A 20,322-nucleotide genomic window follows, 5' to 3' on the forward strand; every position below is an offset into this window, starting at 1 on the left:
GTACACTGTAACTCCACTCAAGGTTACTTAAAATACCTAATGCTATGTAAACAGTTGCTTTCGTGTATTGCTTAGAAAATAATGACAAGGAAAGAAGTCTGCATATGTTTCATACAGACACAGTTTTTTCCCCAAATATTTTTGATCCACAGTTGGACAAATCCATGGATTGGGAACCCCAGTTACAAAGGGCTGACTGTACCTCCACAGTCAGGGACCTGTCCACTGAATGGGAAGCTCACATGCGTCCTGCCCTCTCCCTGTGCTCCCAATGCACACAGCTCACTGTCGGCCTCCAGAGGGGAGGCTGACCTGGTGTCCCGGGACTGCCACTCAGGAATCTGCACTAAGCAAGTGAAACTATGAGGAACCACCTTGGAGAGCAAACTTCTTACCTCTCAACTTGCAGAGGCAGAAACCACTCCAATGAATGCTATGGTATAGTCAGGCTGATAGGAAAATGAAAAGATGAATCAGGATTCCAACATGAAAGAAACATTTTCTGAGCAAAACTTCTCACAGATAACTAGGGTATCTTTCTTCAACAACATTTGGATCTCCAGGAGGCAATGAATGCAGCCTATACCCTACTCTCTGGGGTAAATAGCCTGGACTTCAAAGGTGGGATTTTTATCTGAAATCAGGAGCCCGGGTCAGTATCATATGAAGACTGGGAAGTGCTCAATTCTAGAAGCAGAGGGTGTGCCTGACCCTGGGACACAGCTTGTGACTTTTGTTTTCCAGGCCAAGGTTCAAACTGAAACTGATTTTGCGGTGGTGAAAAGCCACAATCTGATACGTGATAAGTGACCTGGGTGAATGAGTCAGGTTCCTCGGCCGGAAAAACACCCCACGGATTCAGCATTAACCAGCTTCTGGCAGCAGCATTACTGAAGGAAGTGCGAGGCTCTGCTGCTTGACCCTCCTCCTTCTCACTCTCATACTAGGACCCCACCCCCAGGAGGAGATCACCCAGGACTCAGCGCAGGTGGAGGGAGATGCAGAGAGGTAACTACTGCTCAGTTGAATTCTGTTTGGTCTAAAGCTACCTCTGCCTACAGTAAACTGTAGTCTAACTTGATGTATAAACAGATTATAGCCTACTCTTGCAACAAGTAGCAGAGTCTCAGCCAATCACAGGAGTTGAGCCGCCGTCACCCACGGGCAGCCAGCTGTTCACGCCAGGTTCTGATGCCAAGTTTTCACCAAACAAGCTGTCTGTCCCTTACCTCTGCTTTCTACACACCACTTCCTTTCCATGTCCATAGTTGCTTTCCAGAGCCTGCTGCAAGCACAGCTCTCTGAAGCCTTTTTGGTCCAGACCACTGTCCTATTCTAGAATCGTATACAAAGCCAATTAAGGTCTGCAAAGCCAAATGTGTTGTGATATTCTCTTTCCACAACTCAGACAGAATAGAGTCTGGGGAAAGTCTGCAAGGAGCAAAGAAGAAACTCAACCAGGATGGCCCTCCTCGCCACAGACCAAGTTTGCTCAGGGCCCTGCGGGGGACAGCTGTTAGCCACGAGACTTAGCTGTCCTGAGCACAGCGTGGCTCTTCTTGGGAACCACGACTGTCACTGCATGCAGTCTTGAAGGCACCGTCCATCACCTGCCCTAACCTCAGCCTCACCAGGGGGTGGATGAGCATCTGTAGCCAATTCAGTGAGTTTCTCATCCATGGGAATTTAACCACAAAGATCAGAAAATAGGGGGCCAATGCTGTAGTACAGTGGGCTAAGCCTCTGCCTGCGGTGCCAGCATCCCATATGGGCACTGGTTCTAGTTCCGGCTGTTCGTCTTCCAATATGGCTCTCTGCTGCAGGAAAGCAGAAGTTGGCCCAAGTGCTTAGGCCCCTGCACTCACATGGGAGACCTGGAAGAAGCTCCTGGCTCCTGGCCTCTGGCTTCAGATTGGCACAGCTCTGGCCATTTGGCGAGTGAACCAATAGATGGAAGACTTTTCTCTCTGTCTGTCCCTCTCTGTGTCTGTAGCTCTACCTCTCAAATAAATAAATAAAAATCTTGAAAAAAATCAGAAAATGCCCAAAACTGACAACTCCTGGCTGATGAAGCCCAAGTCAGCTGTCCAAAAGTTTCTGCTCCCTAGATCCTGGGTATTTTGTTTCCTTTTCTTGGACTCAATGAGCTGTTCCTTACATTTTCAATAAGTTTCTTTTATTTTGCAGATAACTCAAGATTTGGTGGCTTGTAGGCAAATTCAGAATCTTGGTACTGGCCTCACACCCACAGACCTAAATACTACCCATGCTTGTGGCCTTGTACCCCAAAAGTTTTTATGTAAATAGGCTGGACTGAGCACTGTTTAACAGTCAACAGGTGATTGTAATGTGTAGCAGGATTGACATTTACTTACTCTTCATGACTCCCCATGATCAAACTTCTCCATTCACCACCATTAGCACCCATGGCCCCTTCTATACCTGCACCCTTCATACCACCTCCTTGCACCTGCAATACACACTATGGTCATACCAATTTCTTTGCAGTATTTTGTGCCACCCCTCTTCTCAAAAGCCTTTCATGGCCCACACCCCCCCACCATTGCCTCCAATACGTAGTCTGAATCCTTCAGCCTACTATCAACTTCCTCCGTATTGACCCACCTTCCTTTCCAACCTGAATCCATCAGACACTGTTCCCTTCTTAGTGCCCTACTCCAGTACAATTGTTCTAGTCCCCTATTTCACAGAGCAAAAAAGTTCATTTCAGTTCCAAGTGGAAATGAGGCTGCTATTTCACCTTGCTCCTAGAACAGCAGAGACTGGGGTATGCAGCCAGGAATCATCTCAGTGTACCCCACCAGAGCACCAAGGCAGAGGTGCTGCCCATATCCGGCTGAGGGTGATGTCTTCATTTCTCCTGTCTTTGCTCTCTCTCAGTGCCACTTGTTACACAATGACCCCATCCCCAAGGAGATTCCATGTAGCCTTTTCCCATAATTCTCTTCCAAATGATACTTTGACTCCAGTCCACATGATGGGCCAACTCTGGCCACATGCGGCATCTTGGCTACAAGGGATATAAGCCCATTTCTGACCATACCCTTGGGGAATCAGGACTCCCCACAAGGACAATTGCACAAACATAAGAATGGGATCCCAAAGCTGCTGGGAAGCCTGGAGGAAAGATCTGTCTGCATGCTTTCTTCCCTCCAGAGCTCCTGACGCTCTACAGCAAGTCCTCCAATTGGAGCTTCTCCTCTTTTATGAGCCCAGCTCTCTACTCAGGGAAAGAATGTGGGCTTGGGGAAATGTCAGATCCCAGCTCAAACCCATGACTGATGACCCTGACTATTCCTCACAGTGGTGGTGTTACAAGAAAAAATGATCAAGTGTGAAGGCCGGTTGGCCCGCACTCTGACCAACCTGAACCACAGTGGCAGAACCACGTAGCAGGAGCACCAAGACAGACTCTGAACAAGGGAACAATGCTTTGTTTTCTGGGCACCTCATAAGCCCCTTGCTTATGAGGTTTTGCTATAACATGAGAAAGGAAAAGGGCCCCAAGCCCAAACATTACTGTGACTAAAATGGGGGCTTGGATACAGACTTGCTTCTTTTTAAAATCGATGTGAAGTTTCATGTACCTAGGTGTTGTGGGGCAAATTCCCATCTGTTACAACTACACATCAAATGACTGACAGCTCTCATTATGTCTGATGAGCTTTGACAACCCCAATTCATCCCTTTCTAGTCTTACAGAGATAAATAATCCCTCCCAGAGCTGTGGATCAGCACTTCCTACACTTTCACTTTAGGGTACATGAGTCCCTGGGATCCACTTACAAATGCAGATTCTAATGCCAGCGCGATGAGTGGCCCAACACTCTGCATTTTGCAATTTCCCAAGTGACACTGCAGCTGCTGGCCTGTGAACCGCACTGTGTATATTGATATAGAAGGCCGTGGCTCTGGAATGAAGTCCAATTAACCATGCACTTAAAAATTTCAGGAGACCAGAACGAACTCACTTTATCAACAGTCACCACCTTTCCCCTTCATCAAGTAGCATTTTGAGGCTTCTACAAGACTTTGCCTCTGTAATTTGATGCCCAACAAGAGAAATATGCTCCTTGGAGGGAGAGCCTGCATCCTGATGTCTCTAGTCCAAGTGCTATTATCCACATTTCAAGTTTAATAAATACTTGGTGAGCGAACAACCAAATGAAACATGCAGATCTCCTACGGTGACTTGGTCAGAGTAAAGCCAGTACTGGCAGGCTTCTTGGAGGAAGTGAGATTCAGTAATGAGGAATACCCAAGGGCCAAGGAGAACAGCCTACTTTACAGAAGGCCCCTTTATCTTCTAGACAGCAACCTTCAATCACCAAGGCGACCTATTTGCCACTCTGTCATGACAAACTTGAACTTGAAAAGCAGTGACAACCCATCAGCTGTCTTTTAAATATAGAAAATACACAGCTGTCATTTCAACGTGCTATTTAATCCTTCAGCATGGCAGCATATAGAAAGGAGACTCATAAATTTCCCAGAAAGCCTTGTTCCTGGTGAGTCTATGTCATGTCTTCCAAAGAATTACAATATACAAAGCCAAATATAACAGATAAAGCCAAATGACTTTGTTTCTGCCCAAACAAACTTCATGGAATGTTTCATTTCTAGGGCAGACTGGGTTATTTTCCCCTTCGCTAGAGAAAGAAGGTGGCTATTCTCAACAAGTTCACTGCACCTCATCGCTGGGCCTGCCTTCTGTTTCTGCACACCTTCGGTTTCATAGCCAGCTAGACATTTAACAAGCACAACAGCAACTGGGGGCTGCAGCCTTGCCTCCTGCTCCCTGTCTGTCAGAGTCTGGTAACACCCCAGCTCGCCAGCTACCAGCCAACCTTGGGACGTGTTAAACAGTGGGACAGGATGCTGCAGAGCCCTCTGTCTGCCAGCCTGGCTCTGACACACGGTAAGTGCAAACAGGAAACGGTAGCCAGCTTCTAAGTTGGCAGAAACCCTACAGTCAGAAGATGGGAAAGTTTGTTAGCCCGAGACATCTCCTATTCAGACTTGCTTTTGGCCCTGCAGTTGGGTTCCCCGCCCACTCCCACTTTTCCATTTAAACTCAGTGATGGAGATTATATACAGGTTCTCCTCTTGTGAGGTCGGCTCTGGAAAGCAACAAAGCAGCTCAAACTTGCATTTTTTTTCATCTAACATTGTTTTGGTACTTGCTAAATACCAGACTTAGAGAAAAAAAAAAAAGAGCTACCAACAGGTTGATAATTACAAGATCAACCCAATACAATTCTCCTCTTTGATGATCAAGGTATCAGGATGACAAAAATGCCACTGGTAAGACTCAGCCTCATAAAAAGGACTCTGTGAGTCCCGAGAACCTTTCATGCTGCCCCAGGCTTGGTAAACCTCCTGGGCATCAAGCTTTCAGCAGGTGATCCATAAATTCTTGATGAATCAGTGAATGGGTCCAAGATGCAGTTCTTGGGAGGTGGGACTTTGCAAAGATAAATTTCTAGAGACAGACCCTGTTTGGAAAATACAACTGGGCCAGGATGTGTATTTACCTCAAAGACCCTTCATCAGGGTTCAGGGGATTTCTTAGCTTTCTGTTGCTGTGAATGATCAAAAATTTAGTGGCGGCTGGCGCCGCGGCTCAATAGGCTAATCCTCTACCTAGCGGCGCTGGCACACCGGGTTCTAGTCCTGGTTGGGGCGCCAGATTCTGTCCCGGTTGCCCCTCTTCCAGGCCAGCTCTCTGCTGTGGTCCAGCAGTGCAGTGGAGGATGGCCCAAGTGCTTGGGTCCTGCACCCCAGGGGAGACCAGGAGAAGCACCTGACTCCTGCCTTCGGATCAGTGTGGTGCGCCAGCCGCGGCGGCCATTGGAGGGTGAACCAACAGAAAAAGGAAGACCTTTCTCTCTGTCTCTCTCTCTCACTATCCACTCTGCCTGTTCAAAAAAAAAAAAAAAAAAAAATTTAGTGGCTTTAAGCAATGCCTATTTACTAGCACCATTTTGTAATAGGAGATCCAAGCACAGTGTGGCTGGCATCTCTGTTCAGGGTCTCAAGGTATGGATCACGCTAGGTACTTTCACAGAGGTTCTGGGGAAAAATCACCTCTAAGCTCATTCTAGTCCCCATTTTCTTGCTGGCTCCCAGCTCTAAGAGGCAGCCTACATTCTTCCCATATGGCTTCTCCCATCTTCAAAGCCAGAAGAAAGGAATGTCCCCCGGGTCAAATGTTTTTCCTGCTTTGATCCTCTGCCCTCTCCTATCTCTGATCTCTAAATCTAGATTTAAAGAAGCATGTGACACACAGAAATCCTCCCTATTTTAAGGTCCACGGATCTAGGATCTTAACTACTTCTGCAAAATCCCTTCACTGTGACACCTAGATAAGTGTTTAACTAGAGAACATACCCCTGAGGTATGCGTACCTCAGGGGCCAGGTGTTTTGGGAGTGCATCTCAGAATTCTATCTACTGTACAGAAAGAGGCCAGGCAAGCCGAGACAAGAGAGCCGCCTAGCTCGGGTGGTTTTCCACCACTGCAGGAGCAGCAGCTATGGCCAGGGAGCTTCAGTCCATCAACCTCAAGCAGTATAGAGCTACTGCACCCCCAACCTGATAAGAAAGGTGGAAGAAGTAAAAGAATGCAAGTTCTGCGGCCGGCGCTGTGGCTCACTTGGTTAATCCTCTGTCTGCGGCACCAGCATCCCATATGGGTGCCGGGTTCTAGTCTCGGTTGCTCCTGTTCCAGTCCAGCTCTCTGCTGTGGCCCAGGAAGGCAGTGGAGGATGGCCCAAGTGTTTGGGCGCCTGCACCTGCATGGGAGACCAGGAAGAAGCACCTGGCTCCTGGCTTCAGATCAGCACAGTGCCTGCTGTAGCGGCCATTTGGAGAGTGAACCAACGGAAGGAAGACCTTTCTCTCTGTCTCTCTCTCTAACTCTATCTGTCAAATAAAAAAAGAAGAAGAAGAAGAAAGAATGCAAGTTCTGTGATCTTGGGGAGTTCCAAGGGAAGTTGGGGAGACAATCCCTCAGGTTCCCATCTGAGAAACTTCTAATGTGGCTCATCCAGCAGAAGACCATTGGAGGTGGGAGTGGTCCAGGAAGGCTTCAGGAAGGAGTGGGGACTTGACATTGCTGTGAAGCATGGGCAGGCCATTGCACAACAAAGTTATCAAGTTAGAGCTACTTGGACCTAAGCTCTGCTCCCTGGAGCCACCTGCTAACCAGGCCTGGGTGACACTGGGGCAATTTGAGACTCTGTGCTGAGCAAGTGTGAGGAGCTGAATGGAAGCAGAGTCATGCCTGGCCTGGAAGGGCTGTGACAGAGGCAAGGTTTGGGAAACCCAAGAGCTGGAGGACTTACTAATGGCAAGAAGAGCTTGCTGTTAGCTGCTCCACCAGGGCTGTCTCCCAGTGAAGAGTCCTCTCTTTTTCACCTTGGCATCATACCCAGGCTATATTTTGACCCAAATTGGTATGCAACAAATACTGCCACCCGGGGCAGCACAACCAATTCAATCACGCTGTTTTACTCCTTAAAACCCTTTCAATGGCTTCTAGGGATAAATTTCAAACCCCTTAACTATGGTCTTCACTGGAACTGGCTGACCTAGTCCATCAGGCTGAGCTCCTAATACATTAAAGGCAGAGCTGTGGAGTTCACAATCCGTTTTCACCCTTTGCAAAGCCTGGCCTTCAAGATAATTGCCTAGCTAAAGGGGTCAAGAAATTCAGCCTCTGATACCTTTGGACACCTTTGCACTAGGCAGGACCAGGTTTTTCTCTTCCCTGGGTGATATGGTGCATGCTCCCTAAAGGTGCATGTGGCCTTTAGGGAGTTGGCCACTAGAGAACGTCATGCAAGGGAAATTACAAACCCATTGGCTTAATATTTTCGCAATGGTGCCCCCACTGCATCCTCTCACTGTTATTCTGAGTACTCCCTGTTAACAAGTGGTGAAAGGTCTTCCTTAAAAAATTAATGTTTAGAGTTGTATCACTGCATTAACTTCTTGTTAAATGGAGTTTAATAAGGACTATTAAACACTACCCGAATCACTCTCATTTCATGGTTACTTATGGCAGGTACATAAGGGTAGAGCTAATATTCAGGGGCTAATTAGCACAGACTACTCAGTTGCTCAGGGGAGAACAAATCTTAAGTGCCTTCCAGACGGCTAGATTTTGTGGATGCCTCAGAGGAAACAGACTCCTTTTGAAGATAGCATCTTTAGGTTCAGACTGTTTAGAACATTTTTTGGAGAATGATAAACCTCCAGAGGAATGCATGCCCAAGAGAAAACTGAACATTGCTCCCCAAATCCAAGCTCGCACTCATCTATTTATTTATTGAACCCACAAATGCTCACTGCACATCTGCTAATGGCCAGGCGCTGTGCCAGGATGGATGTGCGGTACTCAGCAGATTAGGGAGGGGTCTTGTTCTCCAGAAATTACAAGGAAAGTAGACATCGATTGGATGGTCACACAGTTAAGTATAAAATTACAGCTGTGAGTGTTGTTCCAAGGGAGATGTAATGAAGTCAAGGACCATGGGATGGGCTTCCCTGGGGGAGACCTGAGAGAGCAGCATGCCATTAACTTGGTGAGGGGCATGGAGACAAGGGGCAGGCAGAGTGTGGAATCAGAAAAGCATTCCAGGCAGAGGAAACAACAGGCTCCAAGGCCAGCTGGTAAAGAGAGAGCCTGGCCATGGTCCATTGAGCGAAGTCAGGGGGAGCCAGTAGGGCAGAACAACGAAGGGGCATTAGGGACTGACCTGGGTCCCTTCCAAATTCTTATGTTGAGGGTCTAACTCCCCATGTGTCTGTATTCAGACACAGGGTCTTTAGAGGGTTATTAGGTTAAATGAAGTCAGAGGGTGGGACTCTGATCTGATGAGGCTGGGGTTCTTCTAAGAAGAGGAAGGGCTGGGCCGGCGCCGCAGGTCACTAGGCTAATCCTCCACCTTGCGGCGCCGGCGCACTGGGTTCTAGTCCCGGTCAGGGCGCCAGATTCTGTCCCGGTTGTCCCTCTTCCAGGCCAGCTCTCTGCTGTGGCCAGGGAGTGCAGTGGAGGATGGCCCAGGTGCTTGGGCCCTGCACCCCATGGGAGACCAGGAGAAGCACCTGGCTCCCACTTGGGGGGTGAACCAACGGAAGGAAGACCTTTCTCTCTGTCTCTCTCTCACACTGTCTAACTCTGCCTCTGCCTGGGAGACCAGGAAAAGCACCTGGCTCCTGGCTCCTGCCATCGGATCAGTGCGGTGCGCCGGCCGCAGCGCACCGCCAGCGGCGGCCATTGGAGGGTGAACCAATGGCAAAGGAAGACCTTTCTCTCTGTCTCTCTCTCTCTCACTGTCCACTCTGCCTGTCAAAAAAATAAATAAATAAATAATAATAATAAAAAATAAAATAAATAAATAGAAGAGGAAGGGCCACCAGGATTGTACCCACAGGGAAAAGGCCATGGAGGACACAGGCCTTAGAGGAGACCAGACCTGCCGGCACCTTGTAGCTTGCAGGACTGTGAGAAAATGTCTGTCTGTCATGTAAGCCATCCAGCCTGTGGTATGCTGTTCAGGCAGCTGGGACTGAATAATATGAGGAGAAAACGGAATCTGATAAAGCTGGACAGGCACAGTCAAGGATTTCAGCCTGTCTTTGATATAAGAACCACGGGGGCCGGCGCCGCGGCTCACTTGGTTGGGGCGCTGGTTCTGTCCTGGTTGCTCCTCTTCCAGTCCAGTTCTCTGCTGTGGCCAGGGAGTGCAGTGGAGGATGGCCCAGGTGCTTGGGCCCTGCACCCCATGGGAGACCAGGAGAAGCACCTGGCTCCCACTTGGGGGGTGAACCAACGGAAGGAAGACCTTTCTCTCTGTCTCTCTCTCTCACTGTCTAACTCTGCCTCTGCCTGTCAAAAAAAAAAAAAAAAAAAAGAATATGGGAAGCCAATGACCAGCCTTAATTTTCTGGAGTTGGAGACAGAGGTGTCAAGGAGATCCTATATGCAGCGACAAGGGCAAGAGTGCAGCGACAAGGGCAAGAGTGGCTGCAGATTCTTCCAGGGATGGCCAGGCAAGTCAGAGACTGTCACAAAGACTGAAACAAAGTGAAAGCGGCACCTGGAATGCGAGGTGCTGGAAGGAAGGAGGCTGCTCACCAGAGAGCAGGGCCCGGCTGGGGCGACACACCTCCCATTCACAAGAATACACAGCAGCAGTGATGACCCATTCTCTCCAGCGCTCAGGAAGTAGCTCAGGAGTGAAGGGAGAGAAAAGCGAGAGTTGACAGTGTCACCCATGGGTCAGGCAGAGGATCTTGGCCAGTAAGGCAGGAGGGGGCTCCCTGCCTCCCAATTCCGTATTCTCCCTCTGTGCTGCGTCAGCTAATAAATGGCTTTTATTCTGATTAGTTTTCGCATTAATAAGCTGAATGCTTTGCTCAATGGAGGCCTCTGCTGCCTGATTACACTTTGGCAGCACCCATGAGGCCTGCAACTAAGACAGATGAACAGGTTCGCTAATGAATGGCGACTGGGATTCCAATATTCCCTTCCTCGGGAACTATGCATCTCTCCAACAGAGAAATGAAATCTTGGAGACAGCCTGATTATACAAATAAAGCAGCATTATTATATTTGCCTGCCAGGCTGATCACAGGCCCCTTGCAATTTATGATAGATATCACAAATAGAAAATAAACATGAAATGCCATTTATTACAGCCATGTGTACACCAATAAAAGGAAGTAGAGAATAGAGGTGATAATGTGAATATTAGAGTCAAAATAATATCATACACACTAAAATGTCACTAATTTGATTTTGGTGATATTTTTCTCAGAGACTGAGTTGACACATCCTTTTATGCCACAGAAAAAGCCTTTGCTAAGAAAATTAATGGCAAAAGCAGGATTGCAAGACCAGCATTTAATCAAGAAAACAACTATTTAAAAATTCTTACAGCACTTTAGATGTTTTTTAAGGCCTCCATTTTCACATAATCTTCAGTGTATACCAGAGTATGGGGATTTATTTTTAAACTAACTATATTTTTTGGTTATGGTCTGCATATGAGGTATAGAATCTCATAAAGTCAATGAAAAGGGAACTAGGGAAACTCATGAATCAAATGTCAGCCCCTGAGAGATAAGGGCTGTTCCAGTTAGACCAGTTACTAATAGTGGGAGAATGGAAAATCGACAAGGATGATGCCAAGACAGGGGCTTCAAGGAGGGTAATTTAAAAAGCAAAGAATTGGGGCTGGTGCCGTGGCTCACTTGGTTAATCCTCTGCCTGTGGTGCTGGCATCCCATACGGGCACCGGTTCTAGTCCCAGTTGCTCCTCTTCCAGTCCAGCTCTCTGCTGTGGCCCGGGAAGGCAGTGGAGGATGGCCCAAGTGCTTGGGCGCCTGCACCCACATGGGAGACCAGGAGGAGGCACCTGGTTCCTGGCTTCGGATCAGCACAGTGCCAGCCGTGGCGGCAATTTGGGGGGTGAACCAATGGAAGGAAGACTTTTCTCTGTCTCTCTCACTGTCTAACCCTATCTTTCAAATAAACAAAATACTAAAAAAAAAAAAAAAAAAAAAAAAATTAAAGGAAGGCCCTGGGAGAAAACTCTCTGTATCTTCCTGAGATAATGAAACACAAAGGCTATCATACAGTTATGTCGGAAAAAAATACGCTCCCCCAAAAACCCACACTTGATTCACTCTGAATAATTCTTATAAACATTAACATAGTATACATTTGTATTTATAAGCAACATGTATAAAATATAGGATACATTTCTTTTTACATTTTCATGTTCAGGTTCCAATCTAACATTTTTTTCAACATGAAGTTTTAGATCTCATTTTAAGAGAACTAACTGTAAGAGTTCTTCCCAGGTATTATCCTCTGATAAAGAGGATACACTATCAACATCTTAGCTCCAGGGGCTGGCACTGTGGCACAACGGGTTAAGCTGCTGCCTGCAACAATGGCATCCCATAGCATAGAGTCAGTTCAAGTACTGGCTGCTATGCTTGCAATCCAGCTCCAAGCTAATGCACCTGGAAAGTCAGTGGGAAATGATTGAAGTGCTTAGGCCCCTGCTACCTGTGGCAGAAAGACTCAGACAGAGTTCTGGGCTCCTGGCTTCAGCCTGGACCAGTCCTGTCATTTTAGCCATTTGGGGAGTAAACTAGTGGATGAAAGATACCTCTCTATCTCTCTCCTTTTTTTTTTTTTTTTTTTTTTTTTTTTTTTTTTTTTTTGACAGGCAGAGTGGATAGTGAGAGAGAGAGAGACAGAGAGAAAGGTCTTCCTTTTTCTGTTGGTTCACCCTCCAATGGCCGCCGCGGCTGGTGTGCTGCGGCCGGCGCACCGCGCTGATCCGATGGCAGGAGCCAGGTGCTTCTCCTGGTCTCCCATGGGGTGCAGGGCCCAAGGACTTGGGCCAACCTCCACTGCACTCCCTGGCCACAGCAGAGAGCTGGCCTGGAAGAGGGGCAACCAGGACAGAATCCGGCGCCCCGACCGGGACTAGAACCCGGTGTGCCGGCGCCGCAAGGTGGAGGATTAGCCTAGTGAGCCGTGGCGCCGGCTTCTTTCTTCTCTTTCTCTCCCCTCTATTATTCTGCCTTTTGGATAAATAAGATACGTGTTTTTAAAAAATCATGGTCTTTCTCTCTCTCTCTCTCTCTCTCTCTGTCTGTCTCCTTATCCCCACTCCCAATGCCTGCCCATTCGTTTGTCCTTTGTATCTGAGTCTACAAACCTAGAGGATGTGACTCTGGTCTCCTTCTCCCTTGCCTATTCCTCCAACACCTACATATACACTAACCTTATTTTTAGAGTAGTCCATTACAGCAGCAACTCTCATGGTTTTCTACCTAAACACACATGATAGATGATGGCCATATTCAAGATATCCTCCCATGCACAATCCAAGTTGATGTGCAATTCCTCCCACCTCCCCTTTTCACTATCTCAAGACAGCAAATCAGATTCCAAAAGGGTGTAATCATTAGAGAGTTCTGAATCTTGTACAGTTTTCTTTCATATTGCCACTTCATGATTACCTATAAAATCAGTTTTTTGTAACTATAGCCAAAAATCAATCACTGCCCTAAAGACAGATCTCTGGGACATAGCTATACCCAAGTCCCAATCATCTCACACTCTTGAAAGGTACAAATTCAAACTGTATTTCTTTTCAATTACTTTGTTGTTCCACTTTGATGGGTGACATTTGACAGCAAGCCACATATGCAATAGACACAAAAATGGGGTCTGTGGACCTGGAGGCTGTATACATTGAAATAACTGCAAAGCAGAGTTTAGAATACTGAGATGAACTACAGTTTGGATATGATTTGTCCCCTAAGGGCTCATGTGTTGGAGACGTGGTCCCTAGAATGGCAATACTGAGAAGTGATGAAATTTTTAAGAGGCAATATTAAGAAGTGATAAACTTTTCCTTATGTCATTGAGGATGTGCTCTCAGTAAGGATTAAGGGGGCTCTTGTGGGACTCTGGCATTCTTGCAAGAGCAAGTTGTTACTAAAGCCTGAACCTGTCCCCTGAGTTGCTGTCTGGATTCCTGCATTGTGAAGAAATCACTGTTATCCAGTATGCTCCCACCACTGACTCCCACCAAAACTATGCACAGCAAAGGATCCCCCTTCTCTTGCATAACAGCAGGCTTCCTGGGGCTGTCTACCATACTAACAGCCCATAATAGTTCTTCACATTTCTGTGGCATAACATGCAATCCCATAACAGTTTCTTTCAGCCAAAAAATCTGTTGAGCTGAATTTCCAGAGTCCCTGAAAAAAGTAGGCAGAACCAGCAGCAGCCAGCACTGTAACTGGAGCCTACACAGAGAATTGCTTTATGGTTCATTATAATGCTAAATGACACACCTCTGATGACATGCCGTCTTTAAGCATATGATGTATGTGAAGACATGATTTGTCAAGGTGTGTGCTCAGAGGACTTTCCCAACCCATTTCCTCTGCACCTGTCGTGTTCTGTTGCTTGGCTTCACCCAGTTCTGCCCCAATAACCCTGATTCCAGAGATCCTCAGGCCTCCCTCCAGAGGGAGAGATTGATTTGGACCTCAACACGACCTGCTCCTTCCTCCACCAGACCTGTAGTAAAAATAAGCGCTCTCTTTATCAAAAGGTCAGTGTCTTTATAACTAACAGGGTATCTGAGCGAAGGCCCCATCTAATAACCCTACCATGATGTGACAGAGCGAGGGAGCACTTACCAGAACTGAGCTAATGTTAGTCATGTCCTTGAAGCTCCCAAACTGTGAGCCTCTTTTCTTTGTAAAGTTAGCCTGATCAGGTATCCCGTTATAGTGACAAAAAGCTGACCAGAACAAGAAGGAAAGTCTGGGAAAGCCTTGCTCCAAAGTAAAGCTCGTTTTGCACACCTTCAACATGCAATGGACAAGAAGCGAAAAACACCATGGGTTTTTATCCAAAACAGACAGCAATCCAGAGCCACAACCACTGTTCTGATGTGGACTTGATAGCCATAGCCTTGTCCAGGTAACAAGTGTGGTGGTAACTTCTCATAGCGCCAAAAAGGGACAGCAAGAGGCACACATGTTTCCAGGAACACACACTTTTGCATTATTATTGTTTCTCCTGCAAATTACCTGAGAGCTGGTACACATCCTAGGATCTCTTTCTCTCCCAAGTTCCCAATTTATTTTCATTATTCCCCAGCCCAGCACCTCAGCTACACTGAGGCTCAACAGTGAAGGATGCAGAAAGGAAAATTAATATTTTCTACATATGCTTCCTTATCTTGGGTAGATTTATGGATTTTATTTCTGTTATGCAGAAGTTAGCATTTTTATCCATGAGGGGGGAGATATCCTTAATTGTTTTTTTATTGCCCCAAGAGCTCCAAAGACATCTTGTGCTCTGTCGTCATTTACATTTCACATTAAATTCAAAATATGTTTGAAATGAGCAAATATTTGTTTTAATTTGATCCATCTGTTAAACGAAATACTAAAAAGACAGTTAAATCACTATATTAAATTCAGCGATTTGTAAACAATTTATATGTTCATTTGTTCTGGGTTAAAAATGCCCCAAAGCGCAAGCTTTATGAAACCCACAAAGTGAATTGCATTGTATTAATCTGATGGATGCAGACCACGATTTCTTCCTCTTCACTCCATTAATTTATTTCCTAACTTGAGTTAATTAGTGAGGTTCCTATTTTAAAAGCTCTTTGAAATTCATTGGGAGAGGGGGACCTTGGCAAGAACTGCTTTGCAAACCTACTGCAGAGCAAATGGGCTAAATAGAAACGGTAAATCCCCCCCAGACATGATCGCACATTGAGCACCTGATTGCCGTTCCACACTCTTTACGCCGGAACACAGTGGGTGATTAATATATAGATATTACAGGAGAGAGGGAAAGAGCTCAAAAGGAAGAACAAGAGCAGCAGGGAGGACAAACTCATTCCAGGCAATTACTAACAGGATCTCCTAGGTCCCATCCATCTCCAAATAAAAGACTGTGCCAGGGGCCAGCGTTGTGGCACAGAAGGTTAAGCTGGCATCACGTATCAAATCACATGTTCGACTCCTGGATGCTCTGTGTCCAATCCAGTTTCCTCCTAATGCACTTCGGAAAGCAGCAGAAGACGGCTCAAGGACTTGGGCCCTGCCGCCCACTTAGAAGATGAAGATGAAGCTCCTGGTTCCTGGCTTCAGCCTGGCCCAACCCTGGCTGCTGCAGTCATTTAGGGAATGAACCAGAGGATGCAAGATTCTCTCTCTCTCTCTCTCTCTCTGTGTGTGTGTGTGTGTGTTTGTGTGTGTGTGTTGTTCTGCCTTTCAAATAAATAAAATAAGTCTTTAAAAAAAAAGTCCATGCTACAAAATAGAGAAAGGACTTTAACTTAGAACATTCAACGGAGGAAGAGCAGAGATCTACCCGGCAAAACACCAAAAAAAAAAAAAAAAAAAAAAAAAAAAACACACACACACACAGAGATTGGTCAAGTAGAGAACAACAACAAAGCAGTTATATTTCCTTTGGTTGACACCTCAATTCCTAAGTTAGACTGGGAGGTAGCGGAAGACCACTTCCTAATTCTTGTTCGCACCCTAGTTCTTACCTGCTCAGAACAGAGCTCTGTGCTCAAAAAGCAAGGGAAGAAAGAAATGAAGGAAATTCATTCATTCACAGTAAAGTATAAATTGCAGCTAACATTTAAACTATGCCTAAGGGATGTAGAGGGAGACCAGCTTTCAACCAAAGTTCAAACTTCAGGCAAACGCCGCAGCTATTCCTTCCTGGAGTGTTTTGGGCAGCAGACAGTGGATGACAGAGCTGGAGCTGGGTTGGGTGCCCTCCCAATGCCACAGATGACACCGTGTGCCACAACTCCCTACTCCCTGGGAGGCAGAAACCCCACAGGCTAATCTAGGCAGCCCCTGCCTTGCCACAGCCCTGCCTTGCTTCATTTTCCCTCCGCCCGGTGCCGGTGCCAATCACAGGCAGACACTGTAGCCTCCCTGCCCTGGGCTGCAAGGAAGACACCTGAAGCTGCATTTCCTTGATTTTGAAGGCAGACTTCTTCAGCTTGCCGGTTTCTCCTCTACAAATACAAGTGGCCTAGCACAACCTTAATGCAGAGCCAGCAGTCAAAAGCTGCAAGCCCCCTCCTCTAATTTTGTACTGACACAGAATACAGTCAAGATAGCTGGGCAGGGACACAGGACTGGGGAGGCCAGCGGCTGCGCAGGGGCAACCCCCAGTTCTCTCCGCCTCTCTCCAGGTGACTTCCAATTCTTCCCTTATGCCTGACTTGGCCCTGGAACCTGTTACTCAGGTTTCTCACACCAGTGCAAACAGCACGGCATTTAGTCCTTCTCCTGCAACCATACTGGGGAGGGGAGAGGGGAGAAGGAGAAGCATTCATCCCATCAATCCCCCCCGCCCCCAACTCACAGTCACATACCCACAATGCCATCTTCTTCTGATTTCTGCTAAAACCTATTTTTAAAAACTCTTTGCTCACACTGACTTCATGTGTCTCTGTTAAAGGTCCATCTCTCAGAGGGCATGAGCGGGTCTCCCTTCTTCCGAAAAGGCTTTGGGGCCCACAGACCATGGATTCCCTTGAAATAGTTCCTTTACGTGAAGAGGAGGCCCCAACTGGAAATACTTGTCTCACAACAAAAGTCTGGAAAACAAGCAGCTTTCTTTGCCTAGGAAGCGGGTATTTAGGGAGATCAATCCAGTCCCAGGAATCTGTGAGGCTGGGTTTTCTGGATCAGACAAAACAGCCTGTGCTGCCAGTCCCTCTGCCCTGAAATGAACAGGCTCACCACTGCCCAAACCTAAGCACCGCCCTGGGGAGCAGGTTTGGGAGCGCCAGTTTGTTAAGACTGATTCACTCCAGAGTAAACCAGCAGCCGGGCTTACCCAAAGGAGGAGGAAAACGGGAACAAAAGCTAACTGCCTGTGAAAGGCTCTCTATGGGTAAAGACCGGCTTAGATAAGCCAGCCCCCTTATCTCTGCAGAGCTTGGTCCTTAGCAAAGGACTTTCACCTCTCCTCCATTACCTAATGTCTCCCTCACATTTCCCCATATTATTCTCATTTTGTCCAAGATATTTGCTGACTCTCCTGAGGTCGCAGAGGTGGTGTCGTGGAAGATACCACTACCTTCTGACTCCACTTCTACACTCTTTTCGGCGTAATCCACTGCACGTCCCCCCAAACACAGAGAAGAAATATCCAGAGCCCCAGATCAATGCCAATGCCCTTGGCAGCCTCAATTAACTCAAGATTACACACACAGGGCAAGCCTTCCCATGAGAATGACCATAGGCAGCCGTGCAGGGGAGCACGGGAGGCAGCTGCCAGCTGCCCTCCACTGACTCACTCAGGAAGATGATGGTCTGCCTCCTGGCGGTCCTGCTCTCCTCGCTCTCCGTCTTTCTCAGCTGCAGCTGGGGCCCAGTCCCCACCAGCGTGCCCTGCTTGCTCTTCTTGAGCACCTGCATCATGTTCCAGCACATGAAGGCCACGGCCACCAGGACCACAAGATAGACGATGAAGGCACTGAAGATGCTGGACTGGAACACAGTCCAGCGGCTGGAGAGGTTGGTACAGATGGACATGTTGGAGGTCTCGGGCTGCTCGTGGTGCCGGGTGCGGGAGCGGTTGCAAGCGAGACCCTGGAGATTCGGCACATGCAGCAGGGGGTACTCCACGCCCATGGCAAAAAGCAAGGGCAGCGCCACCAGCGCGGACGTGATCCAGACAAAGGCAATCAGCAGTTTCACCTGGCAGGGCCCTGACAGGGCCTTGTACCTGAAGGGGTGACAGATAGCCACGTAGCGCTCGAAGCTGAGTGTCAGCACGTGCAGCACCGTGGCATAGCTGCACGCCTCGAAGAGGAAAGTGTGAAGCTTACAAGTCAGGGAGTAGCTGGGTGTGGTCAGAGGGTTCCAGATGATGCTGTAGAACTCCATGGGCATGCCAATGAGGAAGACTAAGATGTCAGAGCAGGCCAGACTCACCATGTGGTCCGTCACCTCCTTCTGCAGGTAGCCCTTCTTCTGTAGCACCTGGGTGACCCGAATAGTGATGCTGTTGCCCAGGATGCCCACCACGAAGATGATCAGGTACACCAGGAAGAGGGTGATTTTGATCCAAGTGGCCACCTCAAAGTTGGGCACATGGCTGTGATCGATCACATAGGAGCAGTCGCTGCTGGAGAGGCTGGGTGAAGCCATGAGAAGGGCGCCGGGCACCACGGGCTCCCGACTTCCCAACTTCCCTTTCTCCTCCCAGCACAGCCCCGAGTTGTTGGCTGCAACTCACCAGAGTGGGCCAGGGCTTTCTGTCGCTTGAGTTCTCTCGGCCCCGCTAAGTGGTATATCAGGTGCTTTCATGGAAACTTCCTGGAGCAGCCCAATCTAGGAGAGGCCCGAGGCGCCTGGGGGTGGGGTTTTGGGATGTACTTGTGTGGGCGAGGCGGGGAAAGGGGCGGAGGAAAGAGGCTGTAACCTCCCTGCCCCACTGGCAGTAAAACCCGCAGCCCCTGGAGCGCTCCGCAGTCTCCAGTTCGCCCCCGGCGCGCACTGCGCTTACTACCGTCGGCTCGGCTTTCCAGCTGCCCGGCGCTTGCCGGCCCCAGTCCTCCCTCCAGGAGCTCACTCTCCGGACTACTGGAGGCGGGATGGTCAGTGATCAATTATTAACCACAGCAGATTGCGCCCAGCGGCCGCGCTGCAGACCCAGCCCCGCGACGGGTTTGACTCAACACACAGGCATTGTCCCCGGGAGACGGGTGGCCCCACCTTCCCCCGTCACCCAGGCGGCTTCCGCCGAGCCACTCCTTTCAGTCGGCCGGGACGAGCATCCCACTGAGGCGGAGCCGGGGACAGCTGGAGCGCGTTACCAGGCTTGGAGATGGCCCAAGTTGGGCCGTTCTCCCTGGAAGCCAGCAGGTGCCCGCCCCCTGGGTGTCCCGCCCTCGAGGGCACTCGGGGCGTTGGCAGCGGAGGGTCTGAGAGTGCGCTGCCGGTTGCCTCTGTTTCCGGAAGTTGGCCCCAAAGCAGGCTCCTAGAATCCCATAACTGCCCTACCTTTCCCCAGAGCCTCCCGGTACTCCACGCCGGGCCCTGCCTCGCCTTTGCGCTGAGGGACCCGAGGAACACGGAGTCCCGCGTTTCAGTTTCATTCCACGGCGGGCGCAGGCCGCTCTCTCCGCAGCGGCAGAAAGCCCTTAATTGGGAACTTGTACATGCAGCAGGGCGGTACAGGTGGCCGGGGTGCCCGGGCTGGAGAAGGGCGAACTCAGGAGGGAGCTGCGCCCAGAACACCGCGGACAGCAAACCGGAAGAGGCTGAAGGCCCTCCGCACAGGGCCACTGCGTCCAACAGGGCTTTAGGGACCACGACATTTCTCCTTGTGATGAGAGAATAGTCTCTGATGGGTCCGTTTTGACCTTCTGCTTTCAACAGCATGGGGTAGGGAGGCTGTCCTATGCATGGCTGGACTAAAGGGCTCCAGACATCGCCAAATGTGGGGGTCACAGGGTCACGGTCTTTACTTCAGGTAATCAAGAATCGCTGCTTTGGGGCCCAAGCTGTGGCCTGTAACACCTGCGTCCCATATCAGAGCACTGGTTCTCCTGGCTTCTCCACTTCCCATACAGCTCCCTGCTAATGCACCTGGGAAAACAGAAGATGAGCCAAGTGCTTAGGACCCTGCACCCATGTGAGAAACCCGGATGGAGCTCTGGGCTTCTGTCTTCCGACTGGACCAGCCCTGGCT

General features: G+C 48.7%; 1 protein-coding gene across 1 annotated transcript in view; it reads right to left on the reverse strand.

Annotated features, from left to right (window-relative positions):
* Window positions 1-19,247, reverse strand: part of GPR39 (G protein-coupled receptor 39) — a 225,143-nt gene extending 205,896 nt beyond the window's left edge. Inside the window, exon 1 of the mRNA XM_008258901.5 lies at window positions 17,921-19,247. Coding sequence (XP_008257123.2) covers window positions 17,921-18,776 — 856 coding nt within the window. The 5' untranslated portion in view covers window positions 18,777-19,247. The remainder of the gene's footprint in view (window positions 1-17,920) is intronic.
* Between the last annotated feature and the right edge of the window lie 1,075 nt (window positions 19,248-20,322).

Source organism: Oryctolagus cuniculus, chromosome 3 (assembly GCF_051225735.1).
Source record: "Oryctolagus cuniculus isolate XC-2025 breed Fujian yellow rabbit chromosome 3, ASM5122573v1, whole genome shotgun sequence".
NCBI classification, from domain to species: domain Eukaryota; kingdom Metazoa; phylum Chordata; class Mammalia; order Lagomorpha; family Leporidae; genus Oryctolagus; species Oryctolagus cuniculus.